Genomic DNA, 18,316 nt, shown 5'->3' on the forward strand with positions numbered 1-18,316 from the left:
TTCGGAGTAGGGTTTGGTGTTTATTGTAACACTTTTTCTTTCCTTGCCGGAGAATAATGATTCCTATCATGTGTTTCACAGCGAACAACCATGGAAGAATAGATATTTTGTACAGAAAAAAGGAGTTAAATCAACAACAATAACATTAACAACAACTTTAACAAAGAATAAAAGAAAATGAAAAAGAAGGGAAGAGAAAAAGACAAGCATAAACCATCGTAACATCAAAGTTTGTCCTGACTGAAACGAACGTATGATGATAATGAGGAGTTATTCAAGTGTTTCAATAATTGTTCATACACCTGTGTCGATCGGGAAACCATATTGTGAATGATGGATAAATCAGCAAACAATATTTCAAATAGCTAAAATAATCCGCGCATCTGATATAATTTACAAGCTTTGATGTTTCTTATGAGCTTACAGAACAGGTGCATCAAGCCATAGGTAGTTGAATTAGTTTCGTGTATCTTTGTATAGCAATTTGTTGTATGTGCTGCAGGTAGAAATTTATCTCATTAGTCCGTATATGTTTACTTAATGCCGTGTATGCATGATTGATGTGATTCATTAAAATAACATTCATGCTCCCTTAATCTCATTCCCCTTTTACCATCTTCTGTATACAAAATGCAGCCACTATGGGTCACTTGCACCAATGACGGTGCAATGTAACGGATGAGAATGACAAGGCGTAAGTGATGAAGGATAAGCTACATGCTCAATACAGAAACGCGAGTGATAATATTCGAACGTGTTTGTAGAATATTGTATTTGTTAGTCTACTTTCCTTCAAATGTCCGCCACAGTTTTCGTCCTGTTCACCTAGCTCATTATTTGTTCAAAGACTGGAATTCACCTAGTTGGAAGGAATTAACAGCAATCGAAATTGGCTTCAAACAAGAACATTGAAAACAACAACCCCGAGCTCTCTACTAGAAAAAGAAAGGCTAGCGGACGGGCGGCCGAACTCATCTCCTCTGCATAGGAACCGGTTTAGACTTGCAAAATGTTGCAGGCTGTTACTTTTTTCCTCCTTAACATAGCGGTCTGACGTTTAGAAAATGTTTGGGCTCTTCGACCAATCCTGTTTCGCTTTCGCATCCCAGTAGGATCCCTTGAAGACATGCACCAGATTGTCGGTTCCTTCTTCCTTTTCTTTGCTGAACCATATCGGTTCGTAGGGCGGATAGGGGCGTCCTTCGGTGGCGGCTTGTTCCGCTTCCGCTTCACGCTGCCGGCGACGGGCCCTTTGATTTTCCTCTAAGCTGTAGAAGAAACATAATATGGTCAATAGTATTAGTAAAAGTTACACTTTGAACTATCTATGAATTTACAGGTCAGACAACTGTGCTCATGCTTACCGTAGTTTCTCCTGGTTACTCTCATTCCATTTGCCATCCTCCATCAGCCGTTGGTCAGGTCGCAGCCGGGAATCGGTCGGCGCAACGTTCGATTCCGGTTCGTTCAGCTGACAGGCGAGCAGGGTAAAGTTGTAGTACTTGTCGCTGTCGGGTGGTGGCATGCGGCGCGTCCAGGCCGTCTTGTAGTTGCCCGTCTTGTAAACCGGATTTTCCGTGGAGCCGCTCGTCGACGTTACCGGGGCAATTTCGATCTTACTGTCCCACGTACCGTTGATTACCCACTTCACCTGGTTTACGCTGTCCATCACGACACCTTTCACCCGTCGCTGTGTGTCGCGCGTGAAGTAGGAATACGGCAAGTACTTCAGATGACACTTTACACCTTTGGCGTTATTTTCCCCGAAGATCTCCATATCGCCGTGGTTGTCCACCCAGAGCTTGCCCACGATTATGTTGTGTACGGTCGTAGTCACCTTGCGCCAGGTGTACTTGTTGCCGGTGGCGGGGAATTCGACATGTGCGTACCCGAGCGGCACGATCTGGATGTACTTGCCGCGGAACTTGGACGTCATAGAGAACTCTTGCCAGCACCGCCAACCGCGGCCCTCGCAGTATTGTGCGGCCATTGGAGGATGATGAGAAACCTGGTGTTTGAAAAATGATGTAATAAATTACGTGTAACAAAGTTAAAGTTAATTTAAAGATTTAGATTTAGTCTTTTTAATTATTTTTATTCAATCATAAATAATTTAACGTGTTCGCTATTGGAAGTGGACCAAAGTTGGAAAACATGATTTATGCAGAACTAGTTTTAGAAGACCATTACATATAGAAGAAAAAACAAAAAAACAACAATGGGAAGGTTATCAAGTACATATTCAATTATCTTTTATCGGAAATCAAATTTGGTCTTTCATATTTAGAGCTTAACTGAAGAAGGTAAATGGTAATAATTATGAAATCCACAAACATATCAACACCTATTTTGATTTTAGCCGGGGGACTGATGAAGCAACCAATAAAGCGGGAAATGTTGGATAATTATTTTTAACCGATGTATTCCAAATCTAGAATTGAAATACACAACATTTCAAGAAATTTCATTTGAAATCATGATTCAGGTCTAGGATTTGTATGGATGGATGTGCGATATTCGATACCGATTGACTGTCCTAACGAAGACTCACCTGCTCATTGATACACCTCCAGCCGAGATCGTCGGTTCGATCACATTCGTATGTTTCCCCTAACAATGGGTTGAATGGTTTCCCGGTGCGATTACTCGTGGTTGAATAGCTGGATACGGTAAATGCTGTCACATAAGCAAGTTGCTCGCATGTATCCTTCGCTTGAGCAGCTCTATCCAGAATCTCCGAGTACTCAAAATCTTCCGTCAATCTGTACATAACAACAAAAATAAATTATGCAAATATTTTGCCACCCTTGTTTTACACCCTTTCTTCAAGTACGTACCTTTGTAGCATCGAAAGAGGCTCGTTAAAGTTGACCGGCATTGGAATCTTGGAAAGATCCTTGCCAATGCAGTTCTTTATGATCGACCACAGATTCAACGGGTAGTTGGGTTTTTCGGGAACCCGTGTCCGCCTTTTTCGGGCGACCCTGGATTGATTCGATAGTGTTGGTGTTAGCGCTTGGCTACTATTGACCGATATCCTGTCGGTTACATCCATGTTGCCCAAATCCTCGGCAACTACTAATACCTGGAACACAATTGGTACGACTGAAAGTTAGCAAAACCCGTTTCATACTACGAGACTACCCATCCGAACTGAGTGGACTTACTTGCTGTGTTTCACTGTTGCCTTCCTCTCCTTCGGACGAGCTCCCGGTGGCGTCGTTAGAGTTCCGCCGGTGGTTGTGGTGCGTCGTGACCGGTATGTTCAGTATGAAAGAGCTTTCTTCTTGCGATGCGACAGAGCCTCCTTCCTCTTGTGCATCGTAGAACTCATTATCTTCGTCGTCCGAGGCAGAAGTGGCAGCGTCTGTTAAAAACACATTCAACATTTAAGTTTTTTTTTCACGTTGATCTACTGAAGTAACAACCCTATTGATGTCAATGATCAAACAGCTGGTATCGCGAAATTATCGATTAAAAAGGATTTTCAGGCAGCCAGGGTTTATTTGTTAATTTCTTAAATAAAAAATATTTTTCCAATGCGGATTTTTTTAAGCTAAAGCTATGGCATTTTATGAATAATAGCTAATATGGTTCAGTAAATTGGGCGAACCCTACGGATCATACTACTCTTACACTGATGTGGTTCACAACACTCAAACAATTTATGTAACTATTTTAAGTACTCAATGTGCGATGTATAAATACTGTTCGGACATGAAACATTCTCCAAAAAGAACGTTTCGTGACAAAACAGGGAAATGTGCGGCGCATTGCTGGATATTCAGTGGACACGAAAGTGTGTCCAGTAATCACATTTCATGAACGTTGTGGTCATCGTCATGCCAAGCTTATAACATGGATACACACACTGCAGATGGCGCCATCGCTTATTGTTAGCAACAGAACTTGGGAAATACCTTTGCATTCCCCCATATCCCCAAACATCAGATTCACATGGTTTCTATTTACTTTTCCTTGGCAAGAGAGAAATTAAACCAGACTTGGTGGAACCTTGCACGAAATGACCAGCGAAACAGTTGGTTCCGCGGGTAATTTGGAGCAGACACATATTTTTGTCTTGAACATTAAATATAAAACCAATTTACAATTATGGAAAAGGAGCAACATAAATAGTTAAATTTGTTCAGGATATATTCTGTTAAGTGAGGTTAGTGTAATGTTTGCATAAGTTTATTCCACCGCATTCATCCCATTTAATTGTTTAAAATAAACCGAAAACATTAAACAAAGCGTTTAGTAGGAAGAGGTATATTTTAAAGGATCCAAAACATCATGAATGGATCCAATAATGTAACTACATACTGTGTTCATATTATTTTTGAACAATGCAGAAAAATAGGTTAAACGACGACATTTTTGGGTAGTTCTCTTGAACTAATCCACAGCAGTGGTGTTTTCGCATGCTCTTCATTCCGAATATGCTGATCCCAGAAAGGTCAAGGGAACGGAAAGTATTCATCTGAATGTGTTGTTTTTTTAGCTGGTTTTTATTAATAGCACCGAAAAACTTTTGCGAAATAACGATTGTAGTTCTAGCAGCGTTTAGATAGGAATGTTAAGCTTATTCCTTAAGCACATCGTTTGCGGCCGTTAAGTACACAATAAAATAAATGTGTCTGAGATGTGGTGACGGTGAAGGTGAACGAAACCAGGGACATTAAGCAATTACTGCAGTATATATGCCATCGTACGTTCTGTTACCATAATCGTTTTTACAATAGGATATTAGATGTTGTTACCTTGTAAAAGAATTTTTTAATGTATAAGTAGTAGAATAATTGTTCACTTGCATAATTTATCGTATGTTGGAAATACCTAGTATTATGGCAAAAGAATTTTGGCCCATCGTGGGTTAAAGAGGACAAACTAACGTACATTCCGCGTCCTTCAAAACGGTGAACACTAGAGTAGGCTAATTGAAAAAGTTTACTCCTTCACGATCAATTTTCTGACCGAACTGCATACTAACCCAATACCATCTTTTATTTTCTTTTCAGACAGATTTCCTATCAATTGCTTCACAACCGCAACGTCTGTCTTAAAAGCAATGGTAACGAAAATGCCAAATCAGCAGAAAATTTAGAGTGCACAAAGCAATCGCTAAGAGGAGAAGAACATATGTTCTCGTAAAGCACTACAGTAGCAGACCTCGCATCCGTTTGTATGCTGTGTGTTGAATTTCTTGTTTTTCTGAACGTACCACACAACCACTGCACTGTTTCACCACTACAAACCACTACGAATAGCCTTGGTCGAGGCATATAACACATGGTCAAGGTGATCACGTTACAAAGTAGTGAACTTTGTTTAATGCTGCAAAGTCCACTAGGATTACTTTATACCTGTGAAACTCAACAACAATTACAGCAACCATTCAAACTAAATAATGGACTATTACATGTATGGAATGCTGTCTTATCAACGTTCCACCATATGATCGTTCTAATGGCCATCAGCTGATATGCTTGCAGCAAGTCAACGCAGGTGCATTTCACAGATAACAAAACAGTTGGGTGGGACGAGGCCGGAAAAGGAGCATTTTATAGAACTACGGAGTTTAAACATACCCAGTTAAACAGTGACGCATGCTAGGCCCATTATCATGATGACGTTAGGATTTGCTACCTCACCAATCGTACGACAGTGGTGCCACTTTGAGTTGGCATATATTTTTAGGACTTTTTTTTGGTGTATGATCCACTTGCTAAACGCACAGTACGTCAGGACAAACACGTCTCTTTGCCGTTCACTGAACTGGTGTAAATTGGTATGGAAACTCAGTTTACACGCAAACTATCAAACCAGCGTTTTACGGTTCACTTCGTGGGATGTGTTTCAAGGGGAAACGAATGCGTATATGATATTCACACATAAAAGGAAGGCGGCAAAGTGATTGTAACACACAGCAAAAAAAACATCACCAAGTGATTAGTTCACTTGAAGAGGAAGCAACAGATTTACTATGCTACTACACACGCGTCTTCTAATAAACAACACTACACGAAATCGAAAGCAACCGACAAGGTGCAGGGGAAAAAAGGAACAAAACGAAGGGCACGGAACGCGCGCGCTCTTATCAGCGATTCTCGTCTTTACGCGACCAGCGGAATGACTAACTGCACGAAAATCGTCTCGTCGTAGTGGAACCACACAACAAAAACGCCTATCCGCGACCAAATTGCCTCGTTTCACTAATACCTAAACACTTCTTTTTTCACAGTTGTGGACGCAATAAACGCTTCCAAATGAATTTTTGCAAAATGTACATATGACAATGTCATGTATTGATCGGTAAACAGAACAAGTGTTCATACAGTAAATATGTCGGCTGAGTATAGAGTATCTTTTTAGCTATAATGAACGTACGAAAACATTTGTTTACAATTGTTCAGTATTTCAATATTGTTAACATTTTTTTCATGTTGAACATGTTCGGCCAACGGGCTATGCGACGTGGGTTTGAATCCAAGCCGAAACCGGAAGAGGACTGACTAGTATACACAATTTTCAAACAACCTACGATAGTTTCGATAGCTTACAAACAGGAGAAAGAGGGTACATATGCTCTGGTGAGTAAAATACAGCTGCAGTATTTTAGTTGAGAAGTGTAAATGAAAAGATACAAAGTAATATTCACACACCCCATACAAAACAGTCCAGATGTTAAACGTTGTAAAAATTTGCACCGATTTTTGTCGAGAATGATGGTCCAACCATCGCAATTAGATTTATAATCAAGAGGATCTTTATCATGTACCTAAATCGTTTATTTAACAAATACTACAAAATATGTTTCTATGAGTCTTGCATGGTCACAATAACTCGGAGAGGGTGCCAATAGAGAAGTCGTGCAAGTCGAAAAAAAAAAATTCTTGCATTTTTGCAGTAGAGATCGTGGCAATATGCACCGTCCTAGGTGAAACGGAATGTATCTCTCAATGTAAAGCCCTACAGTTTAATTTTCAATGCTTCGACAACGTACATTTTTCACATACAATCAAGTGAAGGTTGCGATGTCTCATATTAAAATGTATACTAAACAACTGCATGTTGGTTGGGTATTGAAAGCATCAAATTTTTGTTTGATTAATACTCCGTATGGGTTCTGAAAACGTGTGTGGGTTAAAAAGTATCTAAGAGCTTTTTTGGGATATTTTGTTATTTTTCAACGATAACTTCACACGGCAAGTTCATAACGGAATCGGCAGTTTATATAATTCGATATTATTTTTTAAACAAAAAACCATTTGCTTTGCTTTGTGATCATTGCATTATATCTATATGTTAAACCATTCATATTGAGGATATTGCACTACTAAAAGAGGGATCAACGATTGAAACGCACGCCACCAAGGTGCTATCTCAGCGCCGATTTTTTAAATGCTGTAACAAAAAAAAAAAATGTGTTCCAAAATATATAACTGTGATTCGTAGTGAACGTTTCAATTTGGTGTAGCCTTGACACAATAATAATAATAATAATAATTATAATAATAATAACAGTTTGACCAAAAAGATCTTCTGTTTTGAAAAGTAAAATTTAAGGTCGGAGTGCACATAATTCTCTCAAGAAAAAAGGGATTATCATGTTTCAACTAATAACGCAACCGGACAATGCAACGCGATGGAATGTAATTATTTGAGGAGGGAAAATATATCAATCGTTCTATCGCCATCACATTTGGCGGCAGATTTTCATTCAGCATTCGCTAATCGCAATACTTCCGCAAAACGACAATGACGAGCACAGCGATAGCATGGTGACATGATTAATCACCAATTGTACTGACGCCTCCTAACGTGAATATTTGAGCGAGACTGGCATGATATACACAGGCAAACTAGCCGCCAGCCCCAGCTGGACACTACACAACCCCATTCGGGCGGCCGGCAACGATAAACCGGAGCACAGTGCAAGTGTACGGAAGCTTTTCAGCTGGTTTGTGCACTTAGAATCTCGGGCGACGTGATTAAAATGCTGTACCAAATGGACGACCTACAGTAATTGCTACGATGTTAAACTGTGACCGCTGAGCGTAGAGGGTGCGGAAGCGGTTGGTTAAAAATATGATGGAGACCTTGAGAGTTGTGAGTCGCGACACGCAATGAATTTTTCTTCTTCCGCTAGAGCAGGCTTAACGAATATGTGAAGGAAAATGGTAAAGTTGCATGATGTAATTTATCCATGATTTGGTTTATGCAAAGTTTTTGCTGTGGCGTGGATTAAATGGCAAGTGGAAGTTCAATTTAACGTGCAAGGTGGCAGCTTGGCCTTTGAAATAATATTGCACATTGTTAGTTTTTTAAATAGTAATGCAATAATTTTTCAAAAAATATTGCACGTGTTCATGCAATAACATCAAACAAAATGCAACTGATCAGTTGCAAGGCAAATCTTTGTATCGCCAAATATCCGTCGAAATACTTTCGAAATATGAAAACGTACACCGTGCGGCAGTTAATAGGTGATAATTCAATTTACCATCCGAGAACGAGTAAGGTCAACATCAGACACCGAACGGTCAGTTCGCGTCTGTTTTTTCCCACAACACAACATTGCTTCTTATTCCTCAGGGAGCGATTTGTTTTTGTCCATTTCTTCACGTAGTGGTGGAGTTTATTGGAAATATTCATAAAACACAAGACATGAAGAAGGTGAGAGAGTAGTGGATGTACTAAGAAAAGAGGATGGGTCATGATTTCAGACTGAAATGTTGTGCGGAAGTTGAGTTGAAAAATGCTTATGAAATAACGTCACAGTTTTATATTAAACTTCGGTTGAAATGTTTGATGGATCGTGAGTTGGATGACACCTTCAAGGAATAAAGACCAACAAAGAGCAAACCACAAGAGGAAATGTTTGCCTTTGGTCCAGTGTCATTGTAACCCCTTAGGCATATTTACTAGCCATTTACTAGTTCCATGACATCTCCTAGGCGCGAGTCTACGGTCCAGCAAACAAGCATATGATAATACTCACTAGGCCTGTGTCGGTTGGCAGCCTGCTCCAGGTGAGAATGTTGTCTAGCTAACTGTTCGACCATTTCTTCCAGGTGAAGCTTTTGGTCACGCTCGTGTTGCAACATCTTGGACCACTTGTGACCCTGCGTCTGCGCCGTTTGTAAATAATCCGAACAGGCCTAGAAGAAGAAAGCATTCATTACATTAGTCAACACGATCTGCCAGCACAATACCTAGGGTGCATTTGTTTCCTTTCCATTATCTTCCCCTACTTCTCATGGCGCAGAAAGAAGATTCAATTTCAGCGTTTGTTATGACAATAGCTAACTTCTTTTTTTACCCTTCATTTGCAATACCTTCGATAAGTGCTGCGTCATTCTTATCGTTCACGTGCTGAACGGTTTGTCCCACCGCGGGTACACTAAGGTTGCGTTTATTTATCTACTCATGACCACCAGTGACATATTTAGTAATAGATACAGAGTAAAAAGTTTCAAATTCCTTTCGCTGTTGTGTTCTATAAAACATCGTAAACAAAGAGTGATGTTTGCGAATGTAAACATTTTAACAGTACTTCAAACTGCTATGGATTGGTTGTATCATTTATTGAGCATTCCTTCCACACAGACTGATTGCCATTTACAGTTGCAGTAAGTTAACGATTGTTTGTTAAATATTTATTACCTATAAAAAGGTTGATATGTGTGTCCCTTACACACTTTAGAGATATGGTATAAGATGTTTCGCTTTTTGAAATATTTTGAGGTACGGGTGATATTCTTGTTGAATTTTACGATGTTTTTTTCCGCCCCCCGATAGCGGTTTTTTAAGTGTTTTTTAATTTTAATTTTCAAATGATATACATTTTTCTTTGTCTGATCTTTGATGCTCTTAAACGGTAGCACTTGACGCCGAACATGTTAACACTAGTATCCGACTAGCGGTAAAAAAGGGGTAATTTTTTCAAAGCAAAATAGCTTATTTAAAATTCAAAGCTACAATTGAAACAAATTTAATTTCTCATTGACCAGTGCCGAGAACCATATTGACCAAAACAAAAAAAAAACAAAAATAGTTAGCAAATATGCTAATAAGTAATCGTTTACGAATTTGGCAAAAAAATTAAAAAGAGCAAAAACTTCTCAACGCGAACAAAACATGCTCGCAGTGAAACTGTGACTCACACAGAAAATCAGAATAATCACAGACACATATGGCCCTGGTAGTCGGTCCTTAACTCAATAGAGATATATGTCTCCAGGTTTGTTTGCGAAGACCCAGGAAGCTGGATTCAATAGCCTTACTCGAACTCTCTTTTTACGGATTTTACTACTGCTGGAAGCCAACTAGTTCAACAAAACCTACATGATCCATATGCGGACAACTCATATTATAGCCGTTAAAAGTCCATCTTATGATGTATGAGGTCTTTAGCAACGTTCATCTTTGTTTCTCGTTATTTAGCGAGTTGGTCCGGACTGTATATCATTGCGATCATTTAGAATATCAAAACAAATTTAGAAGAAGCAAGGTTTCTTAGTTGAGAAAGGGCTGTCATAGTATTTCCAATGTTTTGATTATATTATTTGGTTAAAGTATAAAATGTTGCTTTATTCAGCGCATTACGAGATCACCTCATCTACTAAAGAATAGAGAAAAAATGGCAGAAAACGATTCCTACAAATTTTGATTAGTTGCAAGGATATCCGAGATGCATTTACGAACCAAACAAATTAATACAATGGATGCCTATGGATCGTTAAAAGACAGGAAGACGCGGTTCCGTTGCCAACAAAGATACTCACATTGATCATGGCGTTGGAGGATATTCTAAAAAGCGTTGCCCGTTCGCTGACGATTTTCGTCTTGTTCGCCAGATCGTCGCCCGTCTCTAACTCCGAGAGCGCCCGCTGCAGGGCGGTGCCGTGTTTGGTGATAAGGTCGTAGCATGTTTTCAAATTTTCTAACCTAACCGTCAGCTCGCGCACGACCAAATTCAGCTCCTCGCTGGGTATCGTGTTGGCTGCCGTATCCTCCTCCTCCTCGTCGCTTTCCATCGCACGTCTGTGAATCGAAACGGGGAAGAAAATCACAATTTAGGTGACAGTAAATATCCGAAAGCAATTTTCCGCCCCCGCCAAACGTTCACCCCGGGGTCGGACCAGGGAAGGCTGACCCGTGGTAGGTGGCTGTTGGGGGAATGGGATAATACATTACATTGCTTTCGCTTTGGCCAGCTCCAGCGCGGTCACCCAGGACTGACGTTCGACCTCGTTGGCGGCCTTGATGTGGAATGTCTGGGTGCCCCCGTTCGAGATGACAAACGTGCAGGAGTCCACCGTGTGGATGAGGGCCCCGTGCAGGGAAATCGTCCCGCGGCATGTGTGCGCCATTTCCGCCTGGTTTCTGGAGAAATAGAGGAAGATTTCGATAGACGGACGATCGCAGGCGGAAGAAGAAGAAGAACAAAAGGGAACAATCAGTTATCAGAAAGAGCGCGCGCAAGGGTAAGTAAAGGATACAAAACGGAAGGATACAAGAGGATACCAACAAACGTGAATGGGCAGATAAAAGAAAAAGGAAGAACAGAGTGATAGAAAGAGAAAGGAACTAACACAGAAGAAAGCAGTGGGAAACATGAATTGTGCGTATGTGTGTGTATGTATGTGTTTTCTTTTGCCTGCGATTACCCAGCGGCAGTGTGGCGGGAAGTAAAGGTTTCCAAATCATGTGCTCCCTGGGTCATCATCTGATCTGAGCCGCACAGCGAAAGGAATCCATTACTTCTACTACATGGCAAAGCACCACCGTAAAAGCCTCGATGGTTTCGATGGAAAGAATAAGTAAACGATTGGACTCAATCAAATGCGATTTGAAATAATATGAGACCACATGTATACAAATGGAAAGCTTTAAGCGAGGACAAGGATGTGGCGGCAGGAGCGAAAGGATTGAAGAGCATTCTTTCATATGTTTAGTACACTGAGTAGTTTGTTCGTAGTACACGAAAAGGTTTCTTGGGAAGGGAAGTTTCGATTATGATATATACACATAGATGACCATCACCTTGTACATTCCGATATTATGAAACAGTACAACCTCATATGTGTTTTATTCAGGAAAGTATTGAGAAGAAAAAAAAATGCTCAAGATAATCTACCTAAACTAGGTACCAAAACTCGTTTGATGAGTGCACATTACAATAGAAGTTCATTAAACGTTTCGAGAAAACAAAATCCTCACCTAACACTAATGAAACATACTGTCTAGACATGCCGTTACTGACCAGTTCGTGTTGATCGATTTCTGTAAGACTACAGATCGGTTAGTATGTCCTATCCATGATATGATTACAATCGTGTTAGCTGATGTGTTTTTGAGTAAATCCCATCACCAATCTTTCTCCCAACCACCACCGACACACATCATCCATTGTTAACACACGCGGGGCTGATGGAGTTCTTTTTTACATCCAGCACTACTTAGACCTCTACTAAACTACTAACGACGGTGGTTTAGTTTTAATTACTTTTTCAGCTTTTTGCTATGCTTCTTCATCGGCACATTGCTATTGCTATTCGAGTCTGGCAGGGAGGGAGGTACCAATCTAGTTGGAGAACGTGGGGCTCTTAAGCATTGCATCATGGTTCCTTTGCTCCTGCGGGGTAAATTAGGGGAGGGAGGGAGGTCAATGGTTTTTTTTTCATTACGCTTGCTACATTGGGTACAGGGGAAGTAATGGGATCCATTGGTACACAGGTGAATTTTAGTATCGGTTTTGGAAAATGCATCTAGAAAACAAACAATAAAAAACAAAAATTATAGTGTGTCATACTATTGAGTTCACTGATGATAACGGGCAAAAGTAGTATTTAAAGAATTACTCTAGCACAAAACTCATTAAACATCATTCATTCTCATTCAACTACTTTTGTACCTGAATTGAAAAGAAATATATTTAAACCATAAGAAAAATGAAACAATTAAATGCATGTGTGTCCCGTTTCAAATTACCATGAAATGGAAAAATGATTGTGCTGTAGAATTGCTTAATTCAACAAGAGATATTATGCGTCTCTACCAATGGCATACAATAACTAGAATGGCACCAATGGCATACAATAACTAGAAAGTAATGAGCGATATCTTATTTTTGTTATGGGATTATTAATTTCCAAAATGATTCACTATTTTAGCTGGCTGATAGATGTAAAGAATCTTAGATTCAGATGGAATACGGAATCAAAAATAAAAAAAAAGAAAAGACATCTCCAAAAAACCAAAAACATCTTGCCACAACAAAAACATTTTGATGTACCGTTTATGGAAAACTACATTATGGTTGCACACGGCCCACAGACTTACGAGCATTACATGTTGTTGAATGGTATTAAAAGAAACATGCCCTTTGAAAGTTATTAGTAATGCAGATATTAGTAATGTAGAGTTAAACTTAGGCTTAGTTTTAATGTGGTAATAATTATTTTTTTATGGAAATAAAAATAATGCAAATGTCCGATCCATGTCGGTTTAATTTTTGTCTCCAAATACAGCATTTTAATTTGCAAACGGCAAATGTAAAATCAGTCGCTAAAAACACTTATCATTGATCAAGTAAAAATTCAAAATATCGCTGATAATTAATTACACGATCGAGATTCACTACACAAACTTTAATTTTAATGGTAATGCATTCAACTTTCTTAATTGAAGCTCCATATATAAGGAAAACAAAAAAAATGCATTGCGATCTAAATTATTCACCTAAACGTCAAAACACGTGAAACAGAATAATTATTGTCGAAACATAAAAAGCCCTCTAAAATAGCTACAAGCCATTTTAGCCTATTCCTAAAAAATGTGATAGAAACGCATAATTTTCCTTACTTCTCTACACAATCAACAAAGTGCTTAAACATCTGAAAACTAAAAGCGTTGTAATTTCCATTTTTAAAAAAACTTATGTAGAGGAAACGAGCGATACAGCAATAGTGGAAAAGGGCTAAATGAACAGAGAGGGAGAAAGAGAAAGTGTGACCAACAAAGTAAAGAACAAAAAGTACTAACAGCAATCAAACATGGTAAAAAGAAAGAGAAAAATTGCATGAGCCAAATGTTTTCAGATACGAAGATGCTTTTAAGCCTATTTTATAGACACGTTTTCCAAACACGATAGGAAAGTGTGTTTAAATGATTTTGTTTTCCACTTGTCATGGGGCTCTACTCACTCGGGTCGGGGGCCTTTCCTGCGGCGTCTTATAGATAATTTACCCCCGGCACTCCTGCCCCCAGCATACGATCCGGCTCCGTGTTCAGCCCTGTTCAATAGTTCAAACCCCAGAGTCATATCAATTCGATTGTTTCTTTTCGTTCAATATCGATTTAGGTGTAAAGAGTATCACAGCTTTTATATTGATACTATATGTAGTTCATTGCGTTTTCCGAGCCTTGTACGGATTTAAGTTGTTTGTAATTGTTTAAATTTTTTAACGGTAGATTTTAATTTTAAGGGCACAAACTTTGTACACCAATTAGTTTATTTCATGTTAGTCAATGAAACGAAAAACACAAAAATAACAAAAGACGACAAATTATAATACAATACAAATTAATACAATTATAAATACAAGATGAATTTGCAAATAAAAGTGTTTTAATACAATAATCATGCAGTGAAAATTAGTAAATGGCAAAGAACTCGTCGGTTTAATATAAAAATCTGTGAATAAAGTAAGGAATGAAAGGGACAAGCAATAGTATGTAAATAAAATGAATATGGATAAGCAGATAATGGCAATGGCTTGCAGTCAATATGAGAAGCATGACTAAGGTTAGCGAAAAAATATATAATTGCATGAAACTATCCTATAAGTTACAATGAGACTGATTATCGCCAATTAGGCCATATATACAGCATATGCAACGTTAATAATAAACAAACGATAGTGCTTTAACATCCATTTAAATTCATTTAAATTTAAATCATACTAATTCAAAACATTTAATGATAGTTAAGTTTTATGCATCTTGCGGGCATGGGGTTTTTATAAATTGCACGAGTATTGTGGGAAGATGTATCAATTGTTCCACTTAGCAAATACATTTTATCAGGTTTTGAGAGTATATTACCTTTAATGGAATCTAAAAAAGATCGTCCTGATGGGTAATTTTTAGTTTCTATGAACTAATCTGAAGTCTTCACTGTTTATAAGTTATGTGATACCTTGTTTTGCGGAAATCATAACCTTCTACCTGCTAACAATGTACAATCAAACATCACGATCGTTAAACATTTTGATACTGTATGGTATGCAATACGATCCATGGTATAAAACATCTTAGGATGTTAATTCCATAACCTTAACGGTTAAACCCCTTGGATACACGTAAATTTCTCTGTTTTGGTAGCCGAACTATTACTATTCGCAACACAAAACGTGCGCGAACCGAAAAAAATAGTTCAAAGAACATAGCAAAAGCTCCTACTCCAGCCATGTATTCATTAAAATCACAAAACGATCTCAGGAATTGATAAGGAAATTCTATTCACCCTCAAGAAAGTGTAGTGTGGTAGTGAATCGCGCGGACTGGACACTGGTGGTGAGATAGGAAGAGATTTAGATTTAGGGTTTCTTCTAGTCATGCCTTCTGGCGTAACCGATAAGGTTGGTCATTAAACCCTAAAGTGACCGATGTCAGCCCTACAACTCCATTGCCTCTCAGCGGAATAGGATGGTGTGCCATTATAAGATTTCTGATGATTTTTAAGAAACGGTTTTCTTGGAAGGAAACTTTTTACGCGCCATAAAAATCGATCGGGTTTATTTTGCATTGTGACGTAACCGTGTTAGGGTATCGTAAGCATTTTGATATCAAAACGCAAATGAATGCATTCTACCGTGAAACGCAGTCCTACGCCATCACCGTCCGTGGGCATGCACAGGTGGAATGGACAGGCGGGTCTCGCCGTGGTTCAAAAATAGCAATTATTATTCGGCTATCAACGTCCCATTTCACAATGTCCTTCGAGCCACTGACAGCCAACGATAGGGTTCACTGATGCTTCCTTCCGCTCGGTTGTTGTCACCCAACATGGGGTACCGCTTTTCTTAGCATGTGCGAACAGATAAAAAAAACGCGAGACTAAAAAAATAGAAATTCCCCAACACTCGCTGATAAACAACACCTCTAGACGTACCCACACACCTTCGCTGAAAACACAAACAAACGCGCACACACTTGCAACCATCATTAAATGCCCTGAGGCGTCGCGCGTTGCATCATAGTTCGATGAGGAGTTTCTACGATATTCCATAAGATAGGGCAAGGATTCAAAAACAAATACTACAATTGTCCTGCTTTGATAAATATTTGATCCACATGTTAAATTAGCCTACGTACAATTTAAATTGGTCGATTTATAAGGCCAACATGGAATATTCAAGACGAAGGTTTTGGGAGCTATTTATAAAGCAAGGTGATTATTTGCGGATGCGAGGACATGGACGTGTTGGCATTGGTGAGGTGAGTGCGGGTGAGAATGCATGTAAATATGAACGAAATCGCTGCTGTGGTGCACAGTGCGGGAAAATGTGTAGAAAAATCTACCAACGGTTCTGTGGAGGAAAAAGGTAAAAACCATAGTAACAAAAAATCTACTTTCGATGAAATAAAAGGAACAACGAAAGGGTGAAGAAAGAAGAAATGGGAACCGAACAGAAAATAAAGAAACAACGCTTAACCAGTGTGGGTTAGAAACAGCTGAGCAATAAACCAAAAGAATCAAACTTGGAAAGGCAGAAATGTGTTGTAGAAATATTGAAGGGCAATGGAAATGAAAACACGCCTTGGTGTGATGCAACGCCCACGATTCCTACCTGTAATAGGACAGTACACCTTTCGATAGGACGAACCATCGTTTTTGGTAGCCTTTCAAGTAGTTGGTCCACTTTAGCAACCAACCCTTCATGTCCGGCTCCGTCTGGGATGCTGCGGCCGCAGACCCATTGGGATTGGTGCTGTTCGTCGTGGCTGCGCCACTGGCAACGACGGCGGCAGCAGCCACAGCAGCCACCCCGCTTACTAACCCTGCTGGTCCGGTGGCACTGGGCGCGATAGGAGTTGTGCCTCCAGCTGGTTTCGCAGTGCCTGGCATCACTTCAGACATTGCCTTCGTTCGTGTCTGCGCCGAAAGTGTATCACTGGCCGCACGTAATGACCCTCTCTACCGCAGGGCTTTGCACAACTGAAGCACTAAAGATGTCGTCCACGACCGCGGACGTCTTCTTGATCGAGTCTTCAACAAGCTCAGAAATGGACTTTGTTTTTGTTACCAAATACCAAACACACACACACACACACACATACGTGGATGAGACACAAGAGATCAAACGGTATGTGCTACAGATACCGTCGGTACCAATTTACTGATTATGCACCGAGCTAACTAATCCTGCTCTCAAAATTCACCAACACGGGGCCGATAATGATAACAAGGTACGCATTTACACGGAGCGGTGTCGATACGACGAACGGAATCGTATGTTCCATTCAACGGCACAGAAAGTAAAGCCTTCTCTCCCACCACCTCTGGGTCGACGATGGTGTGGCAGTTTCCTTCAAGCAACACGGGTAACTTTTTACTCCACTACGATTTACCGATTAGACGCTTCTATTATCCAATCGATCACCTGTGTCGCCGATATTGTCCCACCACAGCGCACAGGAACGACGAGCGACGGCGGACAACAAAAATTGTGAAAACGATTAGCTAGTGTTAACAGACACAACCAGCCACGTCCACCATTTTTCGCGAAATTCATGTGGTACGTAGAGTAGTGTTGGCAGAATCGGGATTGGGAAGATTCGAAGATTCGACCCCTAGACGGATTCCAAAGATTCAAATCCCATTTGACGGATTCTAAAGATTCGAATCCCATCTGACTCAGGGTCCACACTCGCGACGTCCCGTTTCAAAAGTAGCCCAGTGTCAGCAGAACAATCGCGCAAGCCAAGCGCGACAGAGGTGGAAATATGTATTACATTGGGGCACAAACTCGGCCCAAAAATGTTGTTGAATTTGGACGTAGTAATGCATGATACTTGTTCAGCTATGTATTTTATGCACCCTGAGTGAGTTTGGCGCTTCTACATTTGAAATTCACTGAGAAAACCACCTAACACAAACATCGACGGGGGCCCGCGACAGCCGAGCCGTAGCGCCGGTTAGAAAATCGGCCCATGAGCGCCGGGGCTCACCACCTCGACGGCGTGGGTTCGAATCCCAACCGAGACCGGACCCTCCCCTGTACGAGAGGACTGGCTATCCACG

At 40.1% G+C, this 18,316-nt stretch overlaps 1 protein-coding gene across 1 annotated transcript; it reads right to left on the reverse strand.

Moving 5' to 3' along the window:
• Nucleotides 1-742: 742 nt before the first annotated feature.
• Nucleotides 743-17,781, reverse strand: LOC131288109 (oxysterol-binding protein 1). The gene is made up of 11 exons (XM_058317220.1): nt 16,863-17,781; nt 14,214-14,303; nt 12,515-12,643; nt 11,203-11,391; nt 10,791-11,049; nt 9,005-9,164; nt 3,168-3,367; nt 2,838-3,085; nt 2,552-2,762; nt 1,365-2,008; nt 743-1,268 (listed from the first exon to the last, which is right to left on the reverse strand). Exons 1-11 carry the CDS (start codon nt 17,150-17,152, stop codon nt 1,058-1,060), a joined length of 2,631 nt encoding a protein of 876 aa, XP_058173203.1. The 5' UTR covers nt 17,153-17,781; the 3' UTR covers nt 743-1,057.
• Nucleotides 17,782-18,316: the final 535 nt, after the last annotated feature.

Source organism: Anopheles ziemanni, chromosome 3 (genome assembly GCF_943734765.1).
Source record: "Anopheles ziemanni chromosome 3, idAnoZiCoDA_A2_x.2, whole genome shotgun sequence".
Classification (NCBI taxonomy): domain Eukaryota; kingdom Metazoa; phylum Arthropoda; class Insecta; order Diptera; family Culicidae; genus Anopheles; species Anopheles ziemanni.

Bases quoted from the DNA above. Each gene is read 5' to 3' on its own strand.
- LOC131288109 (XM_058317220.1), bottom strand. From the start codon at position 17,152: ATGTCTGAAGTGATGCCAGGCACTGCGAAACCAGCTGGAGGCACAACT. The intron at 3,368-9,004 runs GTGAGTATTATC...TGTTTTTAACAG, and splicing joins TGCCAACCGACACAGGCCTA to ACGCTGCCACTTCTGCCTCG. The intron at 1,269-1,364 runs GTAAGCATGAGC...TTTCTTCTACAG, and splicing joins AGTAACCAGGAGAAACTACG to CTTAGAGGAAAATCAAAGGG.